General features: G+C 36.9%; 1 protein-coding gene across 3 annotated transcripts in view; it reads left to right on the plus strand.

Annotated features, from left to right (window-relative positions):
• Positions 1-24,266, plus strand: part of VPS13A (vacuolar protein sorting 13 homolog A) — a 267,298-nt gene that overhangs the window by 81,802 nt on the left and 161,230 nt on the right. For all 3 annotated transcript variants that reach the window (XM_032427535.1, XM_032427534.1, XM_032427536.1), the window contains exons 20-22: positions 8,953-9,089; positions 10,992-11,124; positions 13,412-13,529. In XM_032427535.1, the coding sequence (XP_032283426.1) occupies positions 8,953-9,089; positions 10,992-11,124; positions 13,412-13,529 (388 nt within the window). The remainder of the gene's footprint in view (positions 1-8,952; positions 9,090-10,991; positions 11,125-13,411; positions 13,530-24,266) is intronic.

The raw sequence follows: 24,266 nt of genomic DNA on the forward strand, positions 1-24,266 counted from the left end.
GGATGGCTATGTATTTCCCCCTTAGGACCGCCTTTGCAGTATCCCATAGGTTTTGGACCGATGTGTTTTCATTCTCATTGGCTTCCATGAATTGTTTAAGTTCTTCCTTATTTTCCTTGTTGACCCAAACATTCTTGAGCAGAGTGGTCTTTAGCTTCCAAGTGTTTGAATTTCTGCCAAATTTTTTCTTGTGATTGAGTTCCAGTTTTAGAGCATTGTGGTCTGAGAATATGCAGGGAATAATCTAAATCATTTGGTGTCAGTTGAGACCTGATTTGTGACCCAGTATGTGGTCTATTCTGGAGAAAGTTCCATGTGCGCTGGAGAAGAAGGAGTATTCTGTTGTTTTAGGATAGAATGTTCTGTATATATCTATGAGGTCCATCTGGTCCAGTGTCCAGTCATTCAAAGCTCTTGTTTTTTTGTTGATTTACTGCTTAGATGATCTGTCTGTTGCTGAGAGTGGAGTATTGACGTCTCCTACAATTAACGTATTGTTATCAATATGACTCTTTATTTTGGTTAACAGTTGGCTTTTGTAGATCGCTGCTCCCATGTTGGAGGCGTATATATTTACAATTGTTAGATCTTCTTGCTGGATAGACCCTTTAAGAATGATATAGTATCCTTTTGTGTCTCTAACTACAGTCTTTATTTTAAAATCTAATTTGTCTAATATAAGAATTGCTACCCCAGCTTTCTTTTGAGGTCTGCCGGCATGGAAGATGGATCTCCATCCCTTCACTTTCTGTCTGGATGTATCTTTAGGCTCAGAATGAGTCGCTTGTAGACAGCATATGGATGGGTCCTGTGTTTTTATCCAATCTGCAACCCTGTGCCATTTTATGGGAGCATTTAGGCCGTTCACGTTGAGAGTGATTATTGAAAGACATGAATTTATTGTCATATGTTGCCTGTGAAGACCTTGTTTTTATAGATTGTCCCTGTAAATTTCTGTTGTATATCAGTCTTGTGGTCTTTCTCCTTTTATAGAACCCCCCCCCTTAATATTTCTTGCAGGGCCCTCTTAGTGGTCATATATTCTTTCAGTTTGTGCTGGTCTTGGAAGCTCTGCATCTCCAACCATTCTAAATGACAGCCTTACCAGATAAAGTATTCTTGGCTGCATGTTCTTCTCATTTAGTACCCTGAATATGTCTTGCCAGGCCTTTCTGGCTTGCCAGGTCTCTGTGGATAGGTCTGACGTTATTCTGATGTTCCTCCCTCTGTAAGGAATGTCTTCCCCCGACTCTCCTTAAGATGGTTTCCTTGGTTCTAAGATTTGTGAGTTTTACTATTACATGCTGGGATGTTGGCCTGTTTTCTTTGATCTTGGGAGGTGTCCTCTCTGCCTCTAGGACACAAATGTTTGTTTCATTCCCCAGATTAGGGAAGTTCTCAACTACAATTTGCTTAAATATATCTTCTAGTCCTCTCTCTCTCTCTCCACCCTCTCAGGGATTCCAATAATTCTGACAATGTAGTGTTTCATGGTGTCACTTATTTCTCTGATTCTGTTTTCATGGATTCTGAGTTGTTTTTCCCTGGCCTCCTCTTTTCCTATTTTATCTATTAAATGGTCTTCCAGGTCACTAATTCGTTCTTCTGCCTTGCTTACCCTAGCTGTTAGATTATCTAGATTAGATTGGATCTCATTGATAGCATTTTTAAGTTCTGCCAATTCAGCTTTCATTTCTGCCCTTAGAGATCTAAGTTGCCTTTAATTGATTTCTCCATTCTAGCTGTTGTCTTCACAATTGCTCGCCTGAATTCCATCTCTGACATCTTGGTTATATCTTCAGTTTCTTTTTTTGAAACAGCTTCAGAAGAATAGGTATCAATTCTTTAAATGTTTGGTAGAATTCCCTTGGGAAGCCATCCAGCCCCAGGCTCTTGTTTGTTGGGAGACTTTGATTACTGCTTCAATTTCCTTGCTGATTGTGGGTCTGTTCAGATTTTCTGTTTCTTCCTATTTCAGTTTTGGTAGTTTATACATCTCTAGGAATGCCTCTGTTTCTTCCAGATTGCCTCATTTGTTGGCATATAGTTGCTCATAATATGTTCTTATAATTATTTGTATTTCTTAAGTGTTGGTTGTGATCTCTCCTCTTTCATTCATGATTTTATTTGTTTGGGTCCTTTTTCTTTTCTCTTTGAGAAGTCTGGCCAGGGGTTTATCAGTCTTACTTATTCTTTCAGAGAACCAGCTCCTAGTTCCGTTGATCTGTTCTGTTCTTTTGGTTTCTATTTCATTGATTTCTGCTCTGATCTTTATTAATTCTCTTCTCCTGCTGGGTTTAGGCTTTATTTGCTGTTCCTTCTCCAGCTCCTTTAGGTGTAGGGTTAGGTTGTGTATTTGAGACCTTTCTGGTTTCTTGAGAAAGGCTTGTATTGCTATATACTTCCCTTTTAGGATTGCTTTTGCTGCATGCCAGAGGTTTTGATCAGATGTGTTTCCAGTTTCATTTGTTTCCATGAATTTTTTATATTCTTTAATTTCCCGGTTGACTCATTCATTCTTTAGTAGGATGTTCTTTAGCCTCCATGTATTTGAGTTCTTTCCAAATTTCCTCTTGTTTTTCAGTTCAGGTTTCAAGCTACTGTGGTCTGAAAATATGCAGGGAATGATCCTCGTCTTTTGGTACCAGTTGAGACCTTATTCGTGACCCAGTATGTGATCTCTTGTGGAGAATGTTCCAGGTGCACTTGAGAAGAATGTGTATTCTTTTGCTTTAGGATGGAATGTCTTGAATATATTTCTGAAGTCCATCTGGTCCAGTGTGTCATTCAAAGCTTTTGTTTCCTTGTTGATCTTCTGCTTAGATGATCTGTCCATTGCTGTGAGTGGGGTGTTAATGTCCCCTACTAAAATTGTATTATTATCAATGTGTTTCTTTAATTTTGTTATTAATTGGCTTCTATAATTGGCTGCTCCCATGTTAGGGTCATAACATTTACAACATTTATTAGATCTTCTTGTCGGATAGACCCTTTAATTATGATATAGTTTTCTTCCTTATCTCTTATTGCAGTCTTTGGTTTAAAATCTAATTTATTTAGGATAAGGATTGCCATCCCAGCTTTCTTTTGATGTCCATTAGTGTGATAAATGGTTTTCCATCCCCTCACTTTTAATCTGAAGTGTCTTTGAGTCTAAAACGAGTCTCTTGCAGACATGTCGATGGGTCTTGCTTTTTTATCCAGTCTGATACCCTGTGTCTTTTGGTTGGGGCATTTAGCCCATTTACATTCAGGGTAACTATTGAAAGATATGGATTTAGTGCCATTGTGTTACCTGTAAAGTGACTGTTTCTGTATATTGTCTCTGTTCCTTTCTGGTTTGTGTTACTTTTGGGCTCTCTCTTGAAAGGATCCCTTTTAATATTTCTTGTAGGGCTGGTTTGGTATTCACAAATTCTTTTAGTTGGTTTGTCCTAAAAGCTTTTTATCACTTCTTCTATCTTGAATGACATCCTAGCTGGATAAAGTATTCTTGGCTGCATATTTTTCTCATTTAACACCCTGAATATATCATGCCCGTCCTTTCTGGCCTGCCAGGTCTCTGTTGATAGGTCTCCTGCCATTTTAATGTTTGTAACCTTGTAGGTTATGGACCTCTTGTCTGGAGCTGCTTTCAGGATTTTCTCTTTGTCTCTGAGATTTGCAAATTTCACTGTTGTGTGTCAGGGTGTTGACCTATTTTTATTGATTTTTGAGGGAGGTTCTCTGTGCCACCTGGCCTGGGATGCGTCTTTCTTTCCCTAGATTAGGGAAGTTCTCTGCTATAATTTCCTCCAATATACCTACTACCCTGCTCTCTCTTTCCTCTTCTGGGATGCCAGTTATTCTAATATTGTTTCACTTTATGGTATCACTTATCTCTCAGATTCTCCCCTCGTGATCCAGTAATTGTTTATCTCTCTTTTCGTGAGCTTCTTTGTTCTCTGTCATTTGGTCTTCTAGATCACTAATTCTGTCTTCTGCCTCATTTAGCCTAGGATTTAGAATCTGCATTTTTTCATTGCATCTGATTAATAGCCTTTTTGATTTCAACTTAGATTTTAGTTCTTTTATTTTTCCAGAAGGGGATTCTCCAGTGTCTTCTATGCTATTTTCAAGTCCAGCTAGTGTTTTTATAATTGTTATTCTGAACTCTAGTTCCGACATCTTACTTATGTCCACACTGATTAGCTCCCTGGCAGTCATTACTGCCTTTTGTTCTCTTTTTGGAGTTGAGCTTTTCCCATCTTGTCTTTCTGTCCAGAGAAGAATAGATGAACAAGAGAACAAAATTCTAAAATGGCAACAGTGATTTCAAAGAAATATATACTAATCAAATTGAAAGAGAGCTGAAACCAGAAGAAAGAAAAAAAAAGGAAAAAAAGAATATAATCAGACAGGTTTACAAAATAGAGCAATACACTGGATCCTGTATGTATTTTGGTCTGTTTGTTAGAAAACTAGATCTCAAAATTGTAAAGAAAGAAAAACTTAAATATGTACAAAAATAAAATTGAATGCAATGAAAGGATAGAATGTAACTGTGAAAATGAAAATTAAAAGATAAGCAGAAACAAGAGAAAAAATACCAACAACAAAAAAAGAAGGGATATAAACAGGTGAACGGAACAGAGCAATACACTGTATCCTGAGTGTATTTTGGTTAGTTTGTTATAAGAAAGTACATTTCAAAATTGTAAAGAAAAACTTGTGTGTATACACCAAAATAAGATTAAATACATTGAAAGGATAGAATGTAGCTGTAAACATGAAAAGTAAAAAAGACTTCTAACAAAACGAAAAAATACCAAAAAGAAACAAGAAAAAAAAAGGAAGGGGAAAACAAAAAGAATATGATCAGACAGGTGAATAGAACAGAGCCATACACTAGATTTTGGGTGTATTTTGCTCTGTTAGAAGTCACTGCATCCCAAAATTGTAAGGAAGAAATATACATATACACAAAATAAAATTAAATACAAAGAAGGGATGAAATGTAACTGTAAAAATGAAAATTAAAGATTTTTTTTTTTTAAGATTTATTTATCTGATAGAGTGTGTGCAGGCACACTCACAAGCAGGGGGAGCTGCAGGCAGAGGGAGAAGCAGGCTTCACGCCAAGCAAAGAGCCCCATGTGGGACTTGATCCCAGGGTCCTGGGATCATGACCTGAGCCAAAGGCAGATGCCCAACTGACTGAGCCACCCAGGCGTCTCTTTTATAATAAGATTATAAAAAAAAGGGTTGATAAAATAAGAAATTGGTTGAAAAAGGAAAGAGAAAAAAATTAAAACTGAAAGACTAAAGAACCATGGGGAAAAAAACCATGAGTTCTGTGTTCTCTATTCTCCTAGCTCTGGAGTTTTGCAGTTCTCAGTTGCAGTTCTCATCTCTCTCTACCCCTGCAGATCTTCTGGGGTAGGGGCCTGTTGCTTTGATTCTCCAGTGTATTTTCCCCAGGTGGAATTGCACTGCCCTTGCCAGGGGGCCAGGCTAAGTAATCTGCTCCGGTTTGCTATATGTGGCTTTTGTTCCCTGACGGCTTTCCTCGCAGCTTTAGAGGATGACAATGAAAACATGAGCTTGGGGCCGCACTCTTCACTGGCCCTTCAGAGAAAAGCAGTCAGTCACTCCTGTCTCCCTGGTCTCCGGCTGCATTCCATGCTCACCCAGCTTGTGACCAAGTATTTTTGTCACAGGCACTCCACCCCGTTTTGAGTCTCCAAACCCTACAGATTCCTGCAGCACTCTCCCATACCGATCCTCTTGGTGGAGGAAGCGGGTACTCCCTGGTTCTGCTGTTTGTTGCGCCCCTGCTTGGACAGCAGTAGCCTGACCATGCCATGGTTCAGTTTATGGCATCCCTGGCTACTCTGATGCGTGGGAGCTCTGCCACACTCAGGCACCCCTGGTCTTCCTGTGACCCCGAGGGTCCTGACACCACCCTGTCTTACCTAGGATTCCGCCCCTGCTTCACTGCCTGAGCCAGCTTTTGGAGGCTGCCCCACTCCTTGGTTTATCTCCCCACATGCTGCCTCGAATTCACTTCTTCACACCTCCTACCTTGCAGAAAGTGGTTGATTTTCTATTTGTAGATTTGCAGCTATTCTTTTCTTAGATCTCCAGTTGAGATCTCCAGTTCATAATGATTTGATAGCTATCTAGCTGAATTCCTGGGACCAGATGAAACTAAGGTCTCCTAGTCTTCCACCATCTTGGACTCCTCTCCAGATGTTAAATATTTTAAGAAGTGGAAGTCTTTAGTATTTTACCTTCTAAAGTTAACAGACTGGTCTATTTGAGGTCTGTTCCTCTACCTCCTGTTTTCTTCTGTGCACAAGTAATATTATTTTTAGAATACAATGTTAATATTTTGAAAAAGTGGGGTGCTGCTGTAAGTTTTTAATTTAAAAAATTCAATAATACGTTTTTAGTATTTTTCCAGAAAGCTGAAATTTACCAATTTGGGAAGAAACTCATCTGTCACATAGTTTTATCTTTTTTGGTTCTTTTCTTCATTCATTCTTTCCTTCCATCTTTAATTTTTTTTTTTTCTATGTTAGCTTCTATTATCCTCTTCCTCTATAACCTGATTTCTTTCTTGTATTATTTTCTTCATTCTTGCAAGTGAAGTTTTCAGATCTTTTCTTCTTTGTCAAGTAGGGGGATCAGCTTCTAGAACATAAACATGTAGTTAGTTACCCTTGTCAAATGTGGTTGTTTTGACAAATGTGATTATTTATGAAAACCCTTCATTTGAAAAATAAGGCTCTCTGATAGGATCATAGTTATTCATTTCTTTCAGTGACCTCATTTATTCACTCAGTCAAATATTTATCGAGTCTCTATTGGACACTGTGCTAAGTTTTGGAGAGCAAAGTAGTGATAAAAACAGATGTAGCTTTAGCCCTTTGATGGATATTATAATCTTAAGATAGGACAGACATAAAACTAAGCGTTATCCACTTAAATTTAAAATTCACTTAAAAAGCAATTTTAAAGAACCCAGGAAGAGTAGCTGTAAGAAGTACCCACTGCTGGGCGCCTGGGTGGCTCAGTTGGTTAAGCGACTGCCTTCGGCTCAGGTCATGATTCTGGAGTCCCTGGATCGAGTCCCGCATCGGGCTCCCTGCTCAGCGGGGGGCCTGCTTCTCCCTCTGACCCTCTCCCCTCTCATGTGCTCTCTCTCTCTCATTCTCTCTGTCTCAAATAAATAAATAAAATCTTTAAAAAAAAAAAAAAAAAAGAAGTACTCACTGCTGTCACACAGACATTGCACCCCTGGCAGGATAGCCTTGTCTTCCTCAAGGACTGAGTTTCATGGCGTGTTGGGGAAAGTGGCTGGAAACTTGCTCTTTGAAACTTACTGGAACTTACCCTCTGATGTGATGGGGAAGCTGTTCATGGGAGAGTGTCTCCCTGAATGCGTTCTGCTGTGAAACTGACTGAAGGGGGGTTTTTAGGGAAAGGATGGCTGTTGGATGCTGTTGGTACTTGTGCACAGCATGCACCTGGTTTTGGGGGAAGTCGCACCACTGTAGGATATTGCTGAGTGAGCATACTGACACCAGGAAGCAACATCTTTTCTTCCTGCAGTGTCTCCCCAGGGTTTCCTATCTCCTTCAGTATTAATTTGCAACAGAAAAGGATTGAGAAGGCTCAGATCTACATTCACAAGGCAGACACATGGGTGAATTTGGAGCTGATGGGGGAAACAAACTGCTAACGGACTCAGATGCTGTGAAGGAAATGAGAATAATGGGTATCTCCATATAGTTTTGTTGACAGGGTCAGGGAATAGCTCTTTGAAAAAGTAACATTAAGACCAGATGTGTGTGTAGGACCCACCCAGCTGAAGAGTATAAGGAAGAATCTTCAAAGCAGTGGTAAACTGTCTCACAGTTTACCACTGGGACAGAATTGGGTGATTTTGGCAGCTACAGAAGGCTAGTTTGGTTCTAATGTAGTAAGCGAGGGGGAGTGGAATGATGTTTAAAAGGCAGGCATAGTGTTGGTAAAACAAGACTTTGAAAGTCATATTAAACAATTAGGATTTTGTTCTCAGTGCAGTGGGAAGTAGAGGAGAGACACAGTAGACTTAAATCCAAAACCAATTATTCAACGTCCCCCTCTTCCATTAAGAAACAAACTAGACAGATCAATGTCTCCTGGCATCCAGGAAGCTCTCATTGAAAGTAAGGCCTGAGGTAAGACTTCCAGGGAGTACAGGACTTGGATTTGTGGAGTCAGGAATACATGACACAAATTATTCTATTTTTTAAAAATTTTTTAAGATTTTATTTCTTTGACAGAGACATAGCGAGAGCAGGAACACAAGCAGGGGGCGGGGCAGAGGCAGAGGGAGCAGCAGGCTTCCCGCGGAGCAGGGAGCCCAATGCGGGGCTCGATCCCAGGACCCCGGGATCATGACCTGAGCTGAAGGCAGTAGCTTAACGATTGAGCCACCCAGCCGCCCTGAGACAGATTATTTTGATTGAGGAAGTCTTACAGTGGAGATGGAAATAGAAAAATGCTTACTGGTGAGACTGAGAATCTTGAATGCCAGAATGTCCTTTCTGGCTGCTGCTTGGGAATCTCCTACCTGTCATACCATACAAACTAACTTGAGTAAAACCATGTTGTGTTTGAATACAGATCATTTTGGGGAAAAAAATTAACTATGCTTTGAGTCAGTTCTGTACTTAAGTTTCAAGCTTATTGAATGTTTCATAGAACTTGATTTTTTAGATATGTATGTCCCTGGTTTTACCCAAATTGAGTTTGTGGGTTAGAAACATTTCTTTGAGGAACCATTACAATTTTGTACTCAGTTATATTGAATTAGGAGTGTACAAAGACATTGATTAAGAAATTACATTATGTTGAAAATATTTTCTCAAGGTATTTTTAAAATTAATGCATCACATTATTTTCAATTTAAATTTTCTGCAGGTCTGCTGTATATTATTGAAACACAGAAAGTTCTTGATCTCAAAATTAATTTGAAGGCTTCATATGTTATTATCCCACAAGGTGGAATTTTTAGCCCTACATCAAATCTACTACTTTTGGATCTTGGTCATCTAAAGGTATATACTAACATTTGCCCTATATTATGATATTTAAAGGTGTTTCTCTGTTTAAGATGTATTTTGTTTTTTAAACAGTTTGATTTGCTATTGTGATTATTAGCTTTATGGTAGATTGTAGGATTTGAAAATTCTTTCTTTCAATGTTAAGTTTCATTTAACCAGGTAGTTTTTCTACATTTCTGATACCAAAATGATCATTTTGAACTCTGCAGGTTAGGGGTGAACCTAGGAATTTTATTTATAGAATTTGAGAGTAATGTTTGAGGAGATTATTTCCTTTTCAATGTAAAATTGCTACTTATTAAAATACATCAAATGGGGTTCTGGAAATAATCAAATCTTCATCCTTCTGAAATTTTTTGTGTATATAACTAGATACTGACATTTTATTTTATTTTATTTTTAAAGATTTTATTTATTTATTTGACAGAGAGATACACAGCGAGAGAGGGAACGCAAGCAGGGGGAGTGGGAGAGGGAGAAGCAGGCTTCCCGTGGAGCAGGGAGCCCGATGTGGGGCTCGATCCCAGGACCCTGGGATCATGACCTGAGCCGAAGGCAGATGCTTAACGACTGAGCCACCCAGGCGCCCCTAGATACTGACATTTTAATATCTCTGTTAAATAATCATAACTTGAGAGACAATCTGATTGAATTTACCTAAGCATTTCCCTTTCCATCCAGTTATGTACATTTTTCTTCCTCAGTTTTGAGTAGAGAATCATTTTTTTCTGTGTTTCTAGAACTGCACTGTTTTATGTGGTACCCACTGGCTATGTGTTTATACTGATTAAAATTAACATATAAAATTAGTTCTTTAGTCACATTAGCCACATTCAAGAATTTAATGATCATAAGTGCCTTGGGGCTGCTATTTCAGCATACATAGAGAACAGTGCCATCCTTGTAGAAAGTTCTATGGGACTGCTCTAGATCGTTAAATGTATATTAAATAGCTATAAGAATTTTAAAGACCCAAGAAGGATAGGTAATATTCGAAAGCTTTTCTAGCTACCTAACAAATATGTGCCTTTCCTTGATATTGACATTATCCTTTATTCTTTGTTTTTAGTCTTCAGTTCATAATTAGATAAACACTTGCTGGATTTAGGTTTATAATAAAATTTATACAGTTATTCATATTTGACTATAGAATTGTTTCAAGGGCAGTGTGGTTTGGTAGCAGGAGCATAACGTCAGGGGTAAGGTATCTATCTAGTTTTGTGACCTTAGGCAATTTGTTTAACCTTTTATCTAAAATTCATTACCCTTCAGAGATAATCAGTTTTGACAATCTGCTGCACGTGAGCTATATAAAATAGAGGTGAAAATGCTAAGGCATGTGCGTGCGTGCGCGCACACACACACGAGTGAGTAAGATCTTTATATACTGTGGTGGAGTGATTGATCTCCAGGATGTTTAAGTGAAAAAAGTAGTATGTATAGTATGCCACGAAGGAGATGGTACAAATATAACTTATGTGAGGTTGTCTAAATGGCAGAGTTGGGACTACAATTTAGCTATCCTAATACTTAATTCTGGATTATTCTTCTTATAAAACTATCAAAATATCTGTCATCATGACATAGAAACATTATGTAGGCTCTGTTCGTCTCTTATCAGATAAAAAAAGGTTCAAATGTTCTCCAGGGCTGGCTTGGTTTCCCTCTTTTAATTACGTAATTGAGCAATATAACTTAGTATGTAAAAATTCACTTTGTCCCTGGTCTTCTCGTTATACATGTTATGCATAAAGACATTTCTATTAGCCTTACATGTCAGCTTGTGAGTCTGTCTTACCTTCTATTAAATTTTTGTGTTAGAGTCTTAAAGATAGAAAATTTATATTTTTATTTTGAAGTATTTTGCATCATCTAAACTGTTAAAATTAACTTAAGGTGACAAGTAAAAGTCGTTCAGAATTGCCAGATATGAAACCAGCTGGGGCCAGACTTGAAGAGATCATGCATAGAGCTTATGATTCCTTTGATGTTCAGCTTACAAGCATACAGCTGCTTTACAGCACAGTTGGTAAGTATATAATGCATTCTTTATTGATTCATGTTGCTGAAATGATTAACTAGGTTTTTAGACAGTTTCTCTGAAGACCTTCATCCCAAATATATTAAAACTTTTATATTTTTGGGACACCTGGGTGGCTCAGTTGTTAGGACACCTGGGTGGCTCAGTTGGTTAAGCGTCTGCCTTCGGCTCAGGTCATGATCTCAGGGTCCTGGGATTGAGTCCTGTGTTGGGCTCCTTGCTTGGTGGGGAGTCTACTTCTCCCTCAGCCCCTCCCCCTTCCTCTCCCTATTCTCTTTCTCGCTCTCACATAAATAAGTAAAATCTTTAAAAAAATAAAACTTTTATACTTTTGAATTAGAAGTAATAGTAGATAGTGTCTAGGAGCAATATCTCAGATATTTGATTTTACTGCTCAAGAGACTTTGTCAGTGTCTGGAGACATTTTTGATTGTCACGGGTGAGGAGTAGGGGCATTACTAGCATCTAGTGAGTGGAAGTCAGGGATGCTGCTAAAGTTCATACAATGTAGAGGAAAGCCACCCCACAACACTTACTTGACCCAAGTATCAATAGTGCTGAAATTGAGAAATCCTTTGGAGAAGGTTGGAAAACATTGGCACATATTTAAAATATTTGTTTTATACATGATAATCAGAAGAGTCTGCTCACAGCCAGAGGCATTCCAGCCTGGGGCCGCTGACCCTCTAGGCCATAAAGAGCCACACAAAGACCAAGGAAGATGTTAGGAGGATTGAGGAGGGTATCACAGGCATACCTTTACCCCATTCACTTTTGATGGAGTCCCTGATTCAGATCTAGTTTTTCGATGAAGTCAACAGAGCCAGAAATTGACTTGTCAGGAGCCACTCAAAGTAGATAGTGAGAGATTTGAGGCTAGTTGAGCCCTCCTTTTGCTGTGTCATACTGTTTCTGAATCCCTGGTGTGTTAGTAAACATAAACATTTAGATAATTCATCAGTGTTGGATTGGTGAATGTTTTAGAGATCCGTGTGTATATGGTCAAATTTTAATTATCTGAGCTAACCAATAAAAAGAAACAGTGAGAACCCAAAGTAATGGTTATTAAAAGTGTTAGATTATATATTTCTGGGACATTTTTATTTTCTTTATATTTGTTTTAGGATAATAAACTTGATTTCTGTTTTTATCATATTCTAGTTGGTGTAGGAGAAGCCCAGAAGTGTAGTGGGTGGCAAATATAAATTATTTATAGAAAACCCGTAAGTTTTTTTTCAAGTAATAAATAACAGTATTGTGGTATGTTTGGTACACTTTGGTCATTTATTTTTGAACTCCATGAAGTATACTTAATATTTACGATATAGAGATGCTTTGTGAAGAAAAATTTGAAGTATTCCATTATCGTCTGAAAATTATTGAAATTCCTTAGAATTGTTTTTATAAGTGTTAACTGTTCTTAAATAATTGAATCTTTTTTAGAGCAATGTATTTTTGACATTGGGGTTACTTTAGGTAATTGTCATAAACTCTCTTGATAAATACTGAGAATAGAAGGAAATATTTCATTAATCCTGATACTGTTAGAATTTTAAAAATTGTAATAGAGTTCATTTTACTACCTTTTTCTGCATCTAATCTTTCATTGGCTTGGTCTTCCTTGATTGAGGACTTTTTCTTACTCAATTATTAGGCTCAAATGAGGTGTAATGTATATGAAGATGCATTGTATCACACAAATTTCATGTTAACAGATCTGCATGTAAATTTCAGCTTGTATCAGACACTAGCCCTTTGATCATAAGCAAATTAAAAGTTCCTGAGTTTCAGTTTTCTAAAATGAGATGATTAAACATCATTGTGAGAATTAAATGAGAATTTAAACATTGCCTAGAACAGTGCCTATTACAAATCTCGAATAATTGGTAGCTTTTATTAATACAGAAGAACTGTGCTTTTATCTACCTTTTTCATTATTGCCTTAGAGCCATGTTGTTTTTTGGGTGAAGTATCTGCTGGGTGTAGTGATGGTAAATGGATGCACATTAGATTTGATTAAACTGTGTTGGTTTTTTAATAAGCCTTTTCTTATTGAAACAGAGAGTCTTTGAAGCAGCAAAAGGAGTGAAAGGGAAATGAATTTACCTGCTCATTGTGTGTACCTGGGAAGATGGCATTAAGATTATCTAGATGTAGGAAGATTTTTCCATACCATGCAGTATATGACTACAAAGTATTAATAGTGATTTTAGGTTTAATCTGTCTTTCAAATTATATGTGTGCTAAATAAACATGTATTGTTTTCCATAATTAGGCGATGATTGGAGAGAAGCACGAAAACTCAGTGTATCTACACAGCATATTTTGGTACCTATGCACTTCAATGTGGAGCTCTCTAAGGCCATGGTTTTCATGGATATAAGGATGCCCAAGTATGTATTGTCTCTTTCGTGAGATTGTAGATTTTCTAAGGAAATACCATATTTCACTGATTTTTTTGTGTGTGTGGTAAAATATATGTAACATAAACTTTATTTTTAAGTGTATAATTCAGTGGCATTAAGTACATTCACATCCATCACCATCCATCTCCATAACTTTGTCATCTTCCCAAACTGAAACTGTATTCGTAAAATAATAATTCCCCACTCCCCCAGCCGATGGCAGTCATGATTGATTATGTTATCTCTCTATAAATCTGGCTACTCTGGGTACCTTACGTAAATGGAACCATGCAATGTTTGTCCTGTGTCTGAGTTATTGTACGTAGCATAATGCCTTCAAGGTTTATCCATATTGTAGCATATACCAGAAATTCATTTGTTTTTAAGGCTGAAAAATATTCTACTGCATATATTTAGATCACATTTTGTTTATCTCTTCATCTGTCAGTGGACATTTGGATTATTCCAATGAAATTTAGCTGGTGTAATAATGCTGCCGTGAAGATTGATATACAAATATCTGTTCGAGTCCTTGCTCTAAATTTTTCTGTTTATATATTCAGAAGTGGAATTTCTGGATCATAAGATAATTTTAATTTTTTGACGAACTGCCCTACTTGTTTTCCATAGCAGCTGTACCATTATATTTCCATGAGCAGTGCGCACGGGTTCCAATTTTTCCACCTCTTATTTTCTTATTTTTAAAAATAGCCCTCCCCAATACATATGAAGTAGTATCTAATTAGAGTTTTCAATTGCATTTTCCTAATGATTACTGATTAGGTAATTTTCAGGTACTTACTGGCAGTTTACATATTTCTTTGGAGAAATATCTTTTCAGGTCCTTTGCCCATCTTTAATTGGGATTTTTGTTAAGTTGCAGGAGGTTTTTTGTTTTGTTTTTAAATATATTCTGCATGTTAACTCTATCAGATAAATGATTTGCAAATATTTTCTCTCATTTTGTAGATTGCCTTGTCACTCTTTTAATAGTGTCCTCTGATGCATAAAAGTTTTACATATTAAGTCCAGTTTATGTGTAGCCTTTGCTTTTGGTGTTATATCCAAGAAATTATTTTCAAATTCAGTTCAGAGTTCTGTATCTTTTTTACAAGGAGTTTTATACTTTCAGCTTTCATGTTCAGTTCTTTGATAGTTCTGGAGGTTTTTTTTGGATACGGTATAAGGTATGGACTCAGCTTTGTTCTTTTGTATGTGGATATCTGGTTTGCCCAGCACCATTTATTGAAAAGACTATCCTTTCTCCGTTGAATAGTCTTGGTACTGTTATTGAAAATCATTTGACCATATGTGTGAGTGTTTATTTCTGGGTCTTGTGTTCTATTTCCTTGGTCTCTATTTCTATCTTTATACCAGAGCCACACAGTTTTTTTTTGTTTTGTTTTGTTTTTGTTTTAGAGCCACACAGTTTTGATGACTATAGCTTTGTAGTAAGTTCTGAAATCAGGAGTATGAGTTATCCAACTTTGTTTTCTAGATTGTTTTGGCTATTTGGGGTCCTTTGAGATTCTATATGAATTATAGGGTGGATTTTTTGTTTTTATAAAAGATACTGCAATTTTGATATGTATTGCATTGAATCTGTAAATGCTTTGAGTAGTGACATCTTAATATTAAGTCTTCCAATCCATGAACATGAGATGTCTTTCCATTTCTTTGTGTCTTCTGTGATTTCTTTCAGCAGCGTTTTGGTAGTTTGCAGTGTATGTCTTTTAATTCCTTGGTTAAGTTTATTCTTTTTGTTGCTATTGTAAATGGAATTGTTTTCTTAATATCCTTTTTGGATTGTTTATTGTTACTGTATAGAAATGGTTTCTTCTGAGTTGATTTTAATATTCTGTAACTTTGCTGAATTCGTTTATTATTTCTATGTGTGTTTGTGTGTCTGTGTGCGGAATTGTTAGGGTTTTCCACAAATAAGATCACTTCATCTTTGAACAAAGGCAGTTTTACTACTTTGTTTCCAATTTGGATGCCTTTAACTTTGTCTTGGCTAATTAGTTGCACTAGAATTTCCAGTGCTATGTTGAGTAGAAGTGATTTAAACAGTCACCCTTTATCCTGAGCATAGAGGAAGAGCTTTTGGTCTTTCATCATTGAGTATGTTAGCTGTGGGTTTTTTCATATATGACCTTTATTATGTTGATGTAGTTTTCTTGTTGCTAATTTGTTGGGTGTTTCTATCATGGAAGTGTGTTGAATTTTTTCAAATACTTTTTTTAGCAGAGGAAATGATCATGTATTTCTTTTCCTTCATTCTGTTAATGTGGTGTATTACAATGATCTGTCTTCATATGTTGAACCATACTTGCATTCTAGGAATGAATTCTGGGTCATGGTGTATAATCTTTTTAATGTACTATTGAGTTTTGTTTGCTAGAATTTTGTTGAGGATTTTTGCATCAGTGGTCATAAGGGATATTGGTCTTTACTTTTCTTGAAGTGTCTTTGTCTGGCTTTGGTATCAGAGTAATAATGGCCTTAAAATGAGGTAGAAAGTGTTCCTTTCTCTGCTGGTGTTTCGAAGAATTTGAGAAGAATTTATATTCTTTTAAAATGTTTGCTAGAATTCACTACTGAAATCCTCTAATCATTGGCATATCATTATTGGGAGATTTTTGATTACTGATTCAATCTCCATACTAGTTATAGGTCTATCCAGGTTTCTTATTTTTTCACAGAGTTTTGGTAGGTTTAGGTTTCTAGAAATTTGTACACTTTATCTTGATTATCCAGTTTGTTGGTGTAAAATTGTTCATAGTGCTGTCTTACAATCATTCTTATTTCAGTAGACTTGGTAGTAATATTCCTGCTTTCATTTCTGATTTTAGTTGTCTTTTCTCTTTTTATTTCTCAGTCTACCTAAAAGTTCAACTCTGTTGATCGTTTTGAAGAACCACTTATCAGTTTTGTTGAACTTCTCTGTTATTTCTCAGTTGTCTGTTTTGGTTCTCTGCTCTTTATTTCCTTACTTCTGCTGACTTTTGGTTTAGCTTGCTCTTTTTCTAGTTTCTTAAGGTGTAAAGTTTGTCGATTTGAGATTTTTTTTTTTTTAAGATTTTATTTATTTATTTGACAGAGAGAGACAGCGAGAGAGGGAACACAAGCAGAGGCAGAGGGAGAGGGAGAAGCAGGCTTCCGACTGAGCAGGGACCCCAATGCGGGGCTCGATCCCAGGACCCTGGGATCATGACCTGAGCCGAAGGCAGACGCTTAATGACTGAGCCACCCAGGCGCCCGATTTGAGATCTTTTTTTAACATAAGTGTTTACAGCCATACATTTCCCTCAGTGTGGCTTTTGCTGTATTCTATAAATTTTGATATTCTGTGTTTTCATTTTTACTCGTCTCAATATATTTTCATCTTTTCCTTGTGATTTCTTCTTTGACTTATTGTTTAATACGTGTGTTGTTTAATTTCCACATATTTGTGAATTTTACATTTTCCTTCTTTGGTTTCTAGTTTCATTCCATTGTGATGAGAAAAGATGCTTTCAGTGATGTCAAACCTCTAAAAAAGTTGACACTTGTTTGTGTCCTTATTTATGGTTTGTCCTGGAGAATGTTCTGTGTGCATCTAAGAAAAATGTGTATTCTGCCGTTTTGGTCCATTTTTGTCAATAGCATTGTTCTCGTCCTCTTGCTGGGCTTCTCTCCGGTTGTTACATCAGCTATTGGAATGGGGTATTGAAGTCTGATGACTGTAGATCTGTTTCTTTCCGCAATTCTGTCAGTATTTGATTCATATATTTGATGTTTGATGCAAATATATTATTAGTGAAATTACCTTTTTATCATTGTATAATGTCCTTTGTCTCTAGTACAGATTTTGACTTATAAACTCTTCTGACTGCTTTTATTAAAGCTATTCCTGATTTCTTATATTTATTACTTGCATGGGATATTTTTTTCTGTTCTTTAACTTTCAAACTGTTTGTGTCCTTAGATCTAAACTGAGTCTCTGGCAGACAGCCTATAATTGGATCTCATTTTTTTCATCCATTCTGTCAATTTATATCTTGGATTTGAAAGCTTAAAGCATTTACATTTAAAGTAAATATCGATATGGAAGGACTTTTGTCATTTTGCTATTTATTTCCATGTTTTACAGCTTTTTTTGTTCCTTATTTCTTCTCTTACTGCCTTCATTTGCATTTAGTTGATTTTTTTTTTTTTTTGTGACATGGTTTGATTCCCTTCTGTTTTCCTTGTGTGCTTTATAGATTTTTTTATTATTATGGAGATTACATATGGCATTGTAAAGTTGTAACAATCCACTTAAAATTGATACCAACTTAACTGGAATGGTGTACAAAAAATCTTCTTTACTGTTCCACCCCCTTCATTTTATGTTACTGCTGTCACATATTACATCCTTATATATTGTGCACCCATTTAACATAGATTTATAATTTTATGCATTTGTCTTTAATCCCATAGAAAATAAAAAGTAGTTATAATCAAAACTGTAATAAGTAATACTTGATTTACATTTTTCATATAAATATGTTTATCTTTACTGAGATCCTTAAAATTTATTGTTAGCTGAAACTCTGAGCCGAGGATTCTACATAAAGAAGTCTGTTGAACTCTACTGAACTGTTAAGCTGATGTAGTCCTAAATAGTTTTAGATTGTACCTAACACTTTCATTTCTTTCCACCAGTACTTTTTCTCTCCCTTGCAAACATTGAAATCTCAGCCAGACATCTATTTTATAATTTAATCAAAACCCCATCTAACACTTGCCAAACAGCCTCAGAGGATTGTTACAAGAAGAGAATGCTCATAAAGTAGTGCTCAAGGCTTTGTGTCTGAAGCATAGGGAGAAGGATAGAGGTAAGCACTCAACAGCCTGGCCTTTTCCCATATGCTGTGGATGTGGCTACTATTACTTACTGCTCTTGTCACATGAAAGAGAAAGTACAGTGACTCTGTCCACTAGCAAAGATAGTATAGTGTACTAAATCTTGTTCTCCTAGACTTCCTTCTTCTAGGAAATCAGACTGCACTCTGAGAATCTTAAGGCAGAGGAATGTCAGGAATTTGGCTTGAGAAAGAGGAGGAAAGAAAGCCATTCTACACATTCTGCTGTTTTTTTTCATAATCCAGTACTAGGTGTAGTTTGATTTTAGATATGCGGCTTTGGCTCTTTAGTTCTTAGCCAGAGGTCCCACTGCCGATTTACTGTTGTGTAATATTTCTTGTAAAGTTTGTCAGTGTGTGGTAAAGAACAAAGATATATATGATTTCCTGTTGTAAACATGAGTATGAATTGATTCCTTTTTAGCTTATTTCTATGTATGCTAGACTCTAGGAAGTTAGGGAGTACCAGAAAAAAGAAGTTGATATTATTGAGGGACCTCGCTTTGGATTGCTCTATTTACTAGTATACAATTAGGAATAATTTATGTACTGTAATGCAGGGAATATGTATAGTATAGAAACAATTGAAATAACTGATTAAAATACTTCTATCTATCTAAATAGATAGAGGAAGATCATGAGAGATCAATCCAATGTAGCAGTTGCAGTTTTTTTCTGTAAAGGGCCATATAGTAAACATTTTAGGCTTGAATTCCATATTGTTAGTCATAACTATTCAACTCTACTGTTTTAGGATGAATGTAGCCATAAACAGTACATAATGAAAACAAGCATGGGTGTGTCCAATAATACTTAATTTATCAAAGTAAGTAACAGGCTGAATTACCCAATGACCATATTTTGCCACTCTCTGATCCCAGTGCATTATAGTCAGACGTGACCAATAAAGGGAAAATATATCGGGAAAGCCATTTGAACTAGTATTCTAATGATACTAAAATTGCCTTAGGTTAGGATCAGAGAAGTACAGCTAAAATAATAAAAGGCAGAAACTAAATGATTTAGAAAGATCAAAACTGAGAAGCATTTGATTTCAATTTAGTGAGCTGGAGCAGTATAAAGTGAATATGATATTATATAGAACTCTGGAGCTGTGCAAGTATCAGGCAGCATCCTTTGAAATTTGAGCTTAAAACATTTAAGGCAAATATAAAGGAAGTCCTCTGCTATTTGGTATGTAGTATTTTGGTGCCCCCATTTTCAGGTTGTACAACTGCTATGTATAAAAAAAATTGAAAAGTTTAGATACATTGAGACAGATTCATAATACCTATCTACGTTAAACTAGGATATATGGAACTAATTATATATATTTAGTCTATTGGAGGTAAAAAAAGCTTGTGATTTTTCTCAAGAAATGCAGATATATTTTTAGACTGATAACTTTTTCAACTCGCACACATGAATAAGGTAAAGTTTTAGGAGAAATATAGAGATAAAAATGATGAGTAAAAATGTACTCACTTTATGAGATAATTTCTTTTTAAACTATTACTTTTTTAATAACCATGCATTACATCTTTAGTTTTTGATGTAGTGTTCAATGATTCATTGTTTGCGTATAACACCCAGTGCTCCATTCAATACGTGCCCTCTTTAATACCCATCACCAGGCTGACCCATCCCCCCACCCCTCCTCCCCTCTAGAACCCTCAGTTTGTTTCTCAGAGTCCACAGTCTCTCATGGTTCGTCTCCCGCTCTGATTTCCCCCCTTTCATTTTTCCCTTCCTACTATCTTTTTCTTTTTTTTTTTTAACATATAATGTATTATTTGTTTCAGAGGTACAGGTCTGTGATTCATCAGTCTTACACAATTCACAGTGCTCACCATAGCACATACCCTCCCCAATGTCCATCACCCAGCCACCCCATCCTTCCCACCCCCCACCACTCCAGCATCCCTCAGTTTGTTTCCTGAGATTAAGAATTCCTCTTATCAGTGAGATCATATGATACATGTCTTTCTCTGATTGACTTATTTCGCTCAGCATAATACCCTCCAGTTCCATCCACGTCGTTGCAAATGGCAAGATTTCATTCCTTTTGATGGCTGCATAATATCCCATTGTGTGTATGCATATGTATATACACATACCACATCTTCTTTATCCATTCATCTGTCGATGGACATCTTGGCTCTTTCCATAGTTTGGCTGTTGTGGACATTGCTACTATAAACATCGGGGGGCACGTACCCCTTTGGATCACTACATTTGTATCTTTGGGGTAAATACCCAGTAGTGCAATTGCTGGGTCGTAGGGTAGCTCTATTTTCAACTTTTTGAGGAACCTCCATACTGTTTTCCAGAGTGGCTGCACCAGCTTGCATTCCCACCAACAGTGCAGGAGGGTTCCCCTTTCTCCGCATCCCTGCCAACATCTGTTGTTTCGTGATTTAATTTTAGCCATTTTGACTGGTGTGAGGTGGTATCTCCTTGAGGTTTTGATTTGGATTTCCCTGATGCCAAGTGATGTTGAGCACTTTTTCATGTGTCTGTTGGCCATTTGGATGTCTTCTTTGGAAAAATGTTCATGTCTTTTGCCCATTTCTTGATTGAATCATTTGTTCTTTGGGTGTTGAGTTTGATAAGTTCTTTATAGATTTTGGATACTAGCCCTTTATCTAATATGTCATTTGCAAATATCTTCTCCCATTGTGTCGGTTGTCTTTTGGTTTTGTTGACTGTTTCCTTTGCTGTGCAAGAGCTTTTTATCTTGATGAAGTCCCAATAGTTCATTTTTGCCCTTGCTTCCCTTGCCTTTGGTGATGTTTCTAGAAAGAAGTTGCTGTGGCTGAGGTCGAAGAGGTTGCTGCCTGTGTTCTCCTGTGGATGGTATTTTGATGGGGATTGCATTGAATGTGTAGATTGCTCTAGGTAGCATTGACATCTTCACAATATTTGTTCTTCCAATTCATGAGCATGGAACGTTTTTCCATTTCTTAGTGTCTTCCTCAATTTCTTTCATGAGTATTTTATAGTTTTCTGAGTATAGATCCTTTGCCTCTTTGGTTAGATTGATTCCTAGGTATCTTACGGTTTTGGGTGCAGTTGTAAATGGGGCCGACTCCTTAATTTCTCTTTCTTCTGTCTTGGTGGTGGTGTATAGGAATGCCACTGATTTCTGTGCATTGATTTTATATCCTGCCACTTTACTGAATTCCTGTATGAGTTCTAGCAGTTTTGGGGTGGAGTCTTTTGGGTTTTGCACATAGAGTATCATATCATCTGCAAAGAGTGAGAGTTTGACTTCTTCTTTGCCGATTCGGATGCCTTTTATTTCTTTTTGTTGTCTGATTGCTGTGGCTAGGACTTCTAATACTATGTTGAATAGCAGTGGTAATAGTGGACATCCCTGCCACGTTCCTGACCTTAGGGGGAAAGCTCTCAGTTTTTCCCCCTTGAGAATGATATTGGCTGTGGGTTTTTCATAGATGGCTTTTATGATATTGAGGTATGTATCCTCTGTACCTATACTCTGAAGAGTTTTGATCAAGAAAGGATGCTGTACTTTGTCAAATGCTTTTTCTGCATCTATTGAGAGGATCATATGGTTCTTGTTCTTTCTTTTATTAATGTATTGTATCACACTGATTGATTTGCGGATGTTGAACCAACCTTGCAGCCCAGGGATAAATCCCACTTGGTCGTGGTGAATAATCCTTTTAATGTACTGTTGGATCCTATTGGCTAGTATTTTGGTGAGAATTTTTGCGTCCATGTTCATCAGGGATATTGGTCTGTAATTCTCCTTTTTGATGTGGTCTTTGTCTGGTTTTGGGATCAAGGTAATGGTGGCCTCATAAAACGAGTTTGGAAGTTTTCCTTCCATTTCTATTTTTTGGAACAGTTTCAGAAGAATCGGTATTAATTCTTCTTTAAATGTTTGGTAGAATTCCCCTGGGAAGCCATCTGGCCCTGGGCTTTTGTTTTTTGGGAGATTTTTGATGACTACTTCAATTTCCTTAGTGATCATAGGTCTGCTCAGGTTTTCTCTTTCTTCCCGGTTCAGTTTTGGTAGTTGATACATCTCTAGGAATGCATTCATTTCTTTCAGATTATCTAATTTGCTGGCATATAGTTGCTCATAATATGTTCTTATAATTGTTTGTATTTCTTTGGTGTTGGTTGTGATCTCTCCTCTTTCATTCATGATTTTATTTATGTGGGTCATTTCTCTTTTCTTTTTGAGAAGTCTGGCCAGGGGTTTATCACTCTTACTAATTCTTTCAGAGAACCAGATCTTAGTTTCGTTGATCTGTTCTACTGTTCTTTTGGTTTCTATTTCATTGATTTCTGCTCTGATCTTTATTATTTCTCTTCTCCTGCTGGGTTTAGGCTTTATTTGCTGTTCTCTCTCCAGCTCCTTTAGGTGTAGGGTTAGGTTGTGTATTTGAGACCTTTCTTGTTTCTTGAGAAAGGCTTGCATTGCTATATACTCTCCACTTAGGACTGCCTTAGCTGCATCCCAAAGATTTTGAACAGTTGTGTTTTCATTTGCATTTGTTTCCATGAATTTTTTTAATTCTTCTTTAATTTCCTGGTTGACCCATTCATTCTTTAGTAGGATGCTCTTTAGCCTCCATGTATTTGAGTTCTTTCTGACTTTCCTCCTGTGATTGAGTTCTAGTTTCAAAGCATTGTGCTCCGAAAATATGCAGGGGATGATCCCAATCTTTTGGTACCAGTTGAGACCTGATTTGTGACCTAGGATGTGATCTATTTTGGAGAATGTTCCATGAGCACTAGAGAAGAATGTGTATTCCGTTGCTTTGGGATGGAATGTTCTGAATATATCTGTGAAGTCCATTTGGTCCAGTGTGTCATTTAAAGTCTTTACTTCCTTGTTGATCTTTTGTTTAGATGATCTGTCCATTTTCAGTGAGGGGGGTGTTAAAGTCCCCTACTATTATTGTATTGTCGATGTGTTTGCTTTTGTTATTAATTGCCTTATATAATTGGCTGCTCCCATGTTAGGGGCATAGATATTTACAATTGTTAGATCTTCTTGGTGGATAGACCCTTTAAGTAGGATATAGTGTCCTTCATCATCTCTTATTATAGTCTTTGGTTTAAAATCTAATTTGTCTGATATAAGGATTGCCACCCCAGCTTACTTTTGGTGTCCTTTAGTATGGTAAATGGTTTTCCACCCCCTCACTTTCAATCTGGGGGTGTCTTTGGGTCTAAAATGAGTCTCTTGCAGACAGCATATCGATGGGTCTTGTTTTTTTATCCAGTCTGGTCGCCTGTGTCTTTTGATTGGGGCATTTAGCCCATTTACGTTCAGGGTAACTATTGAAAGATATGAATTTAGTGCCACTGTATTGCCTGTAAGGTGACTGTTACTGTATATTGTCTGTATTCCTTTCTGGTCTATGTTGTTTTTAGGCTCTCTTTGCTTAGAGGACCCCTTTCAATATTTCTTGTAGGGCTGGTTTTGTGTTTGCAAATTCCGTTAGTTTTTGTTTGTCCTGGAAGCTTTTTATCTCTCCTTCAATTTTCAGTGACAGCCTAGCTGGATATAGTATTCTTGGCTGCATATTTTTCTCATGAATACATCATGCCAGTCCTTTCTGGCCTGCCAGGTCTCTGTTACCAATCTAATGTTTCTTCCATTGTAGGTTACAGATCTCTTGTCCCTAGCTGCTTTCAGGATTTTCTCTTTGTCTCTGAGACTTGTAAGTTTTACTGTTAGATATCGGGGTGTTGACCTATTTTTATTGATTTTGAAGGTGTTTCTCCATGCCTCCTGGATTTTGATGCCTGTTTCCTTCCCCAAGTTAGGGAAGTTCTCTGCTATAATTTGCTCCAATAT

This window comes from Phoca vitulina, unplaced genomic scaffold, assembly GCF_004348235.1.
Source record: "Phoca vitulina isolate PV1807 unplaced genomic scaffold, GSC_HSeal_1.0 scaffold37, whole genome shotgun sequence".
NCBI lineage: Eukaryota > Metazoa > Chordata > Mammalia > Carnivora > Phocidae > Phoca > Phoca vitulina.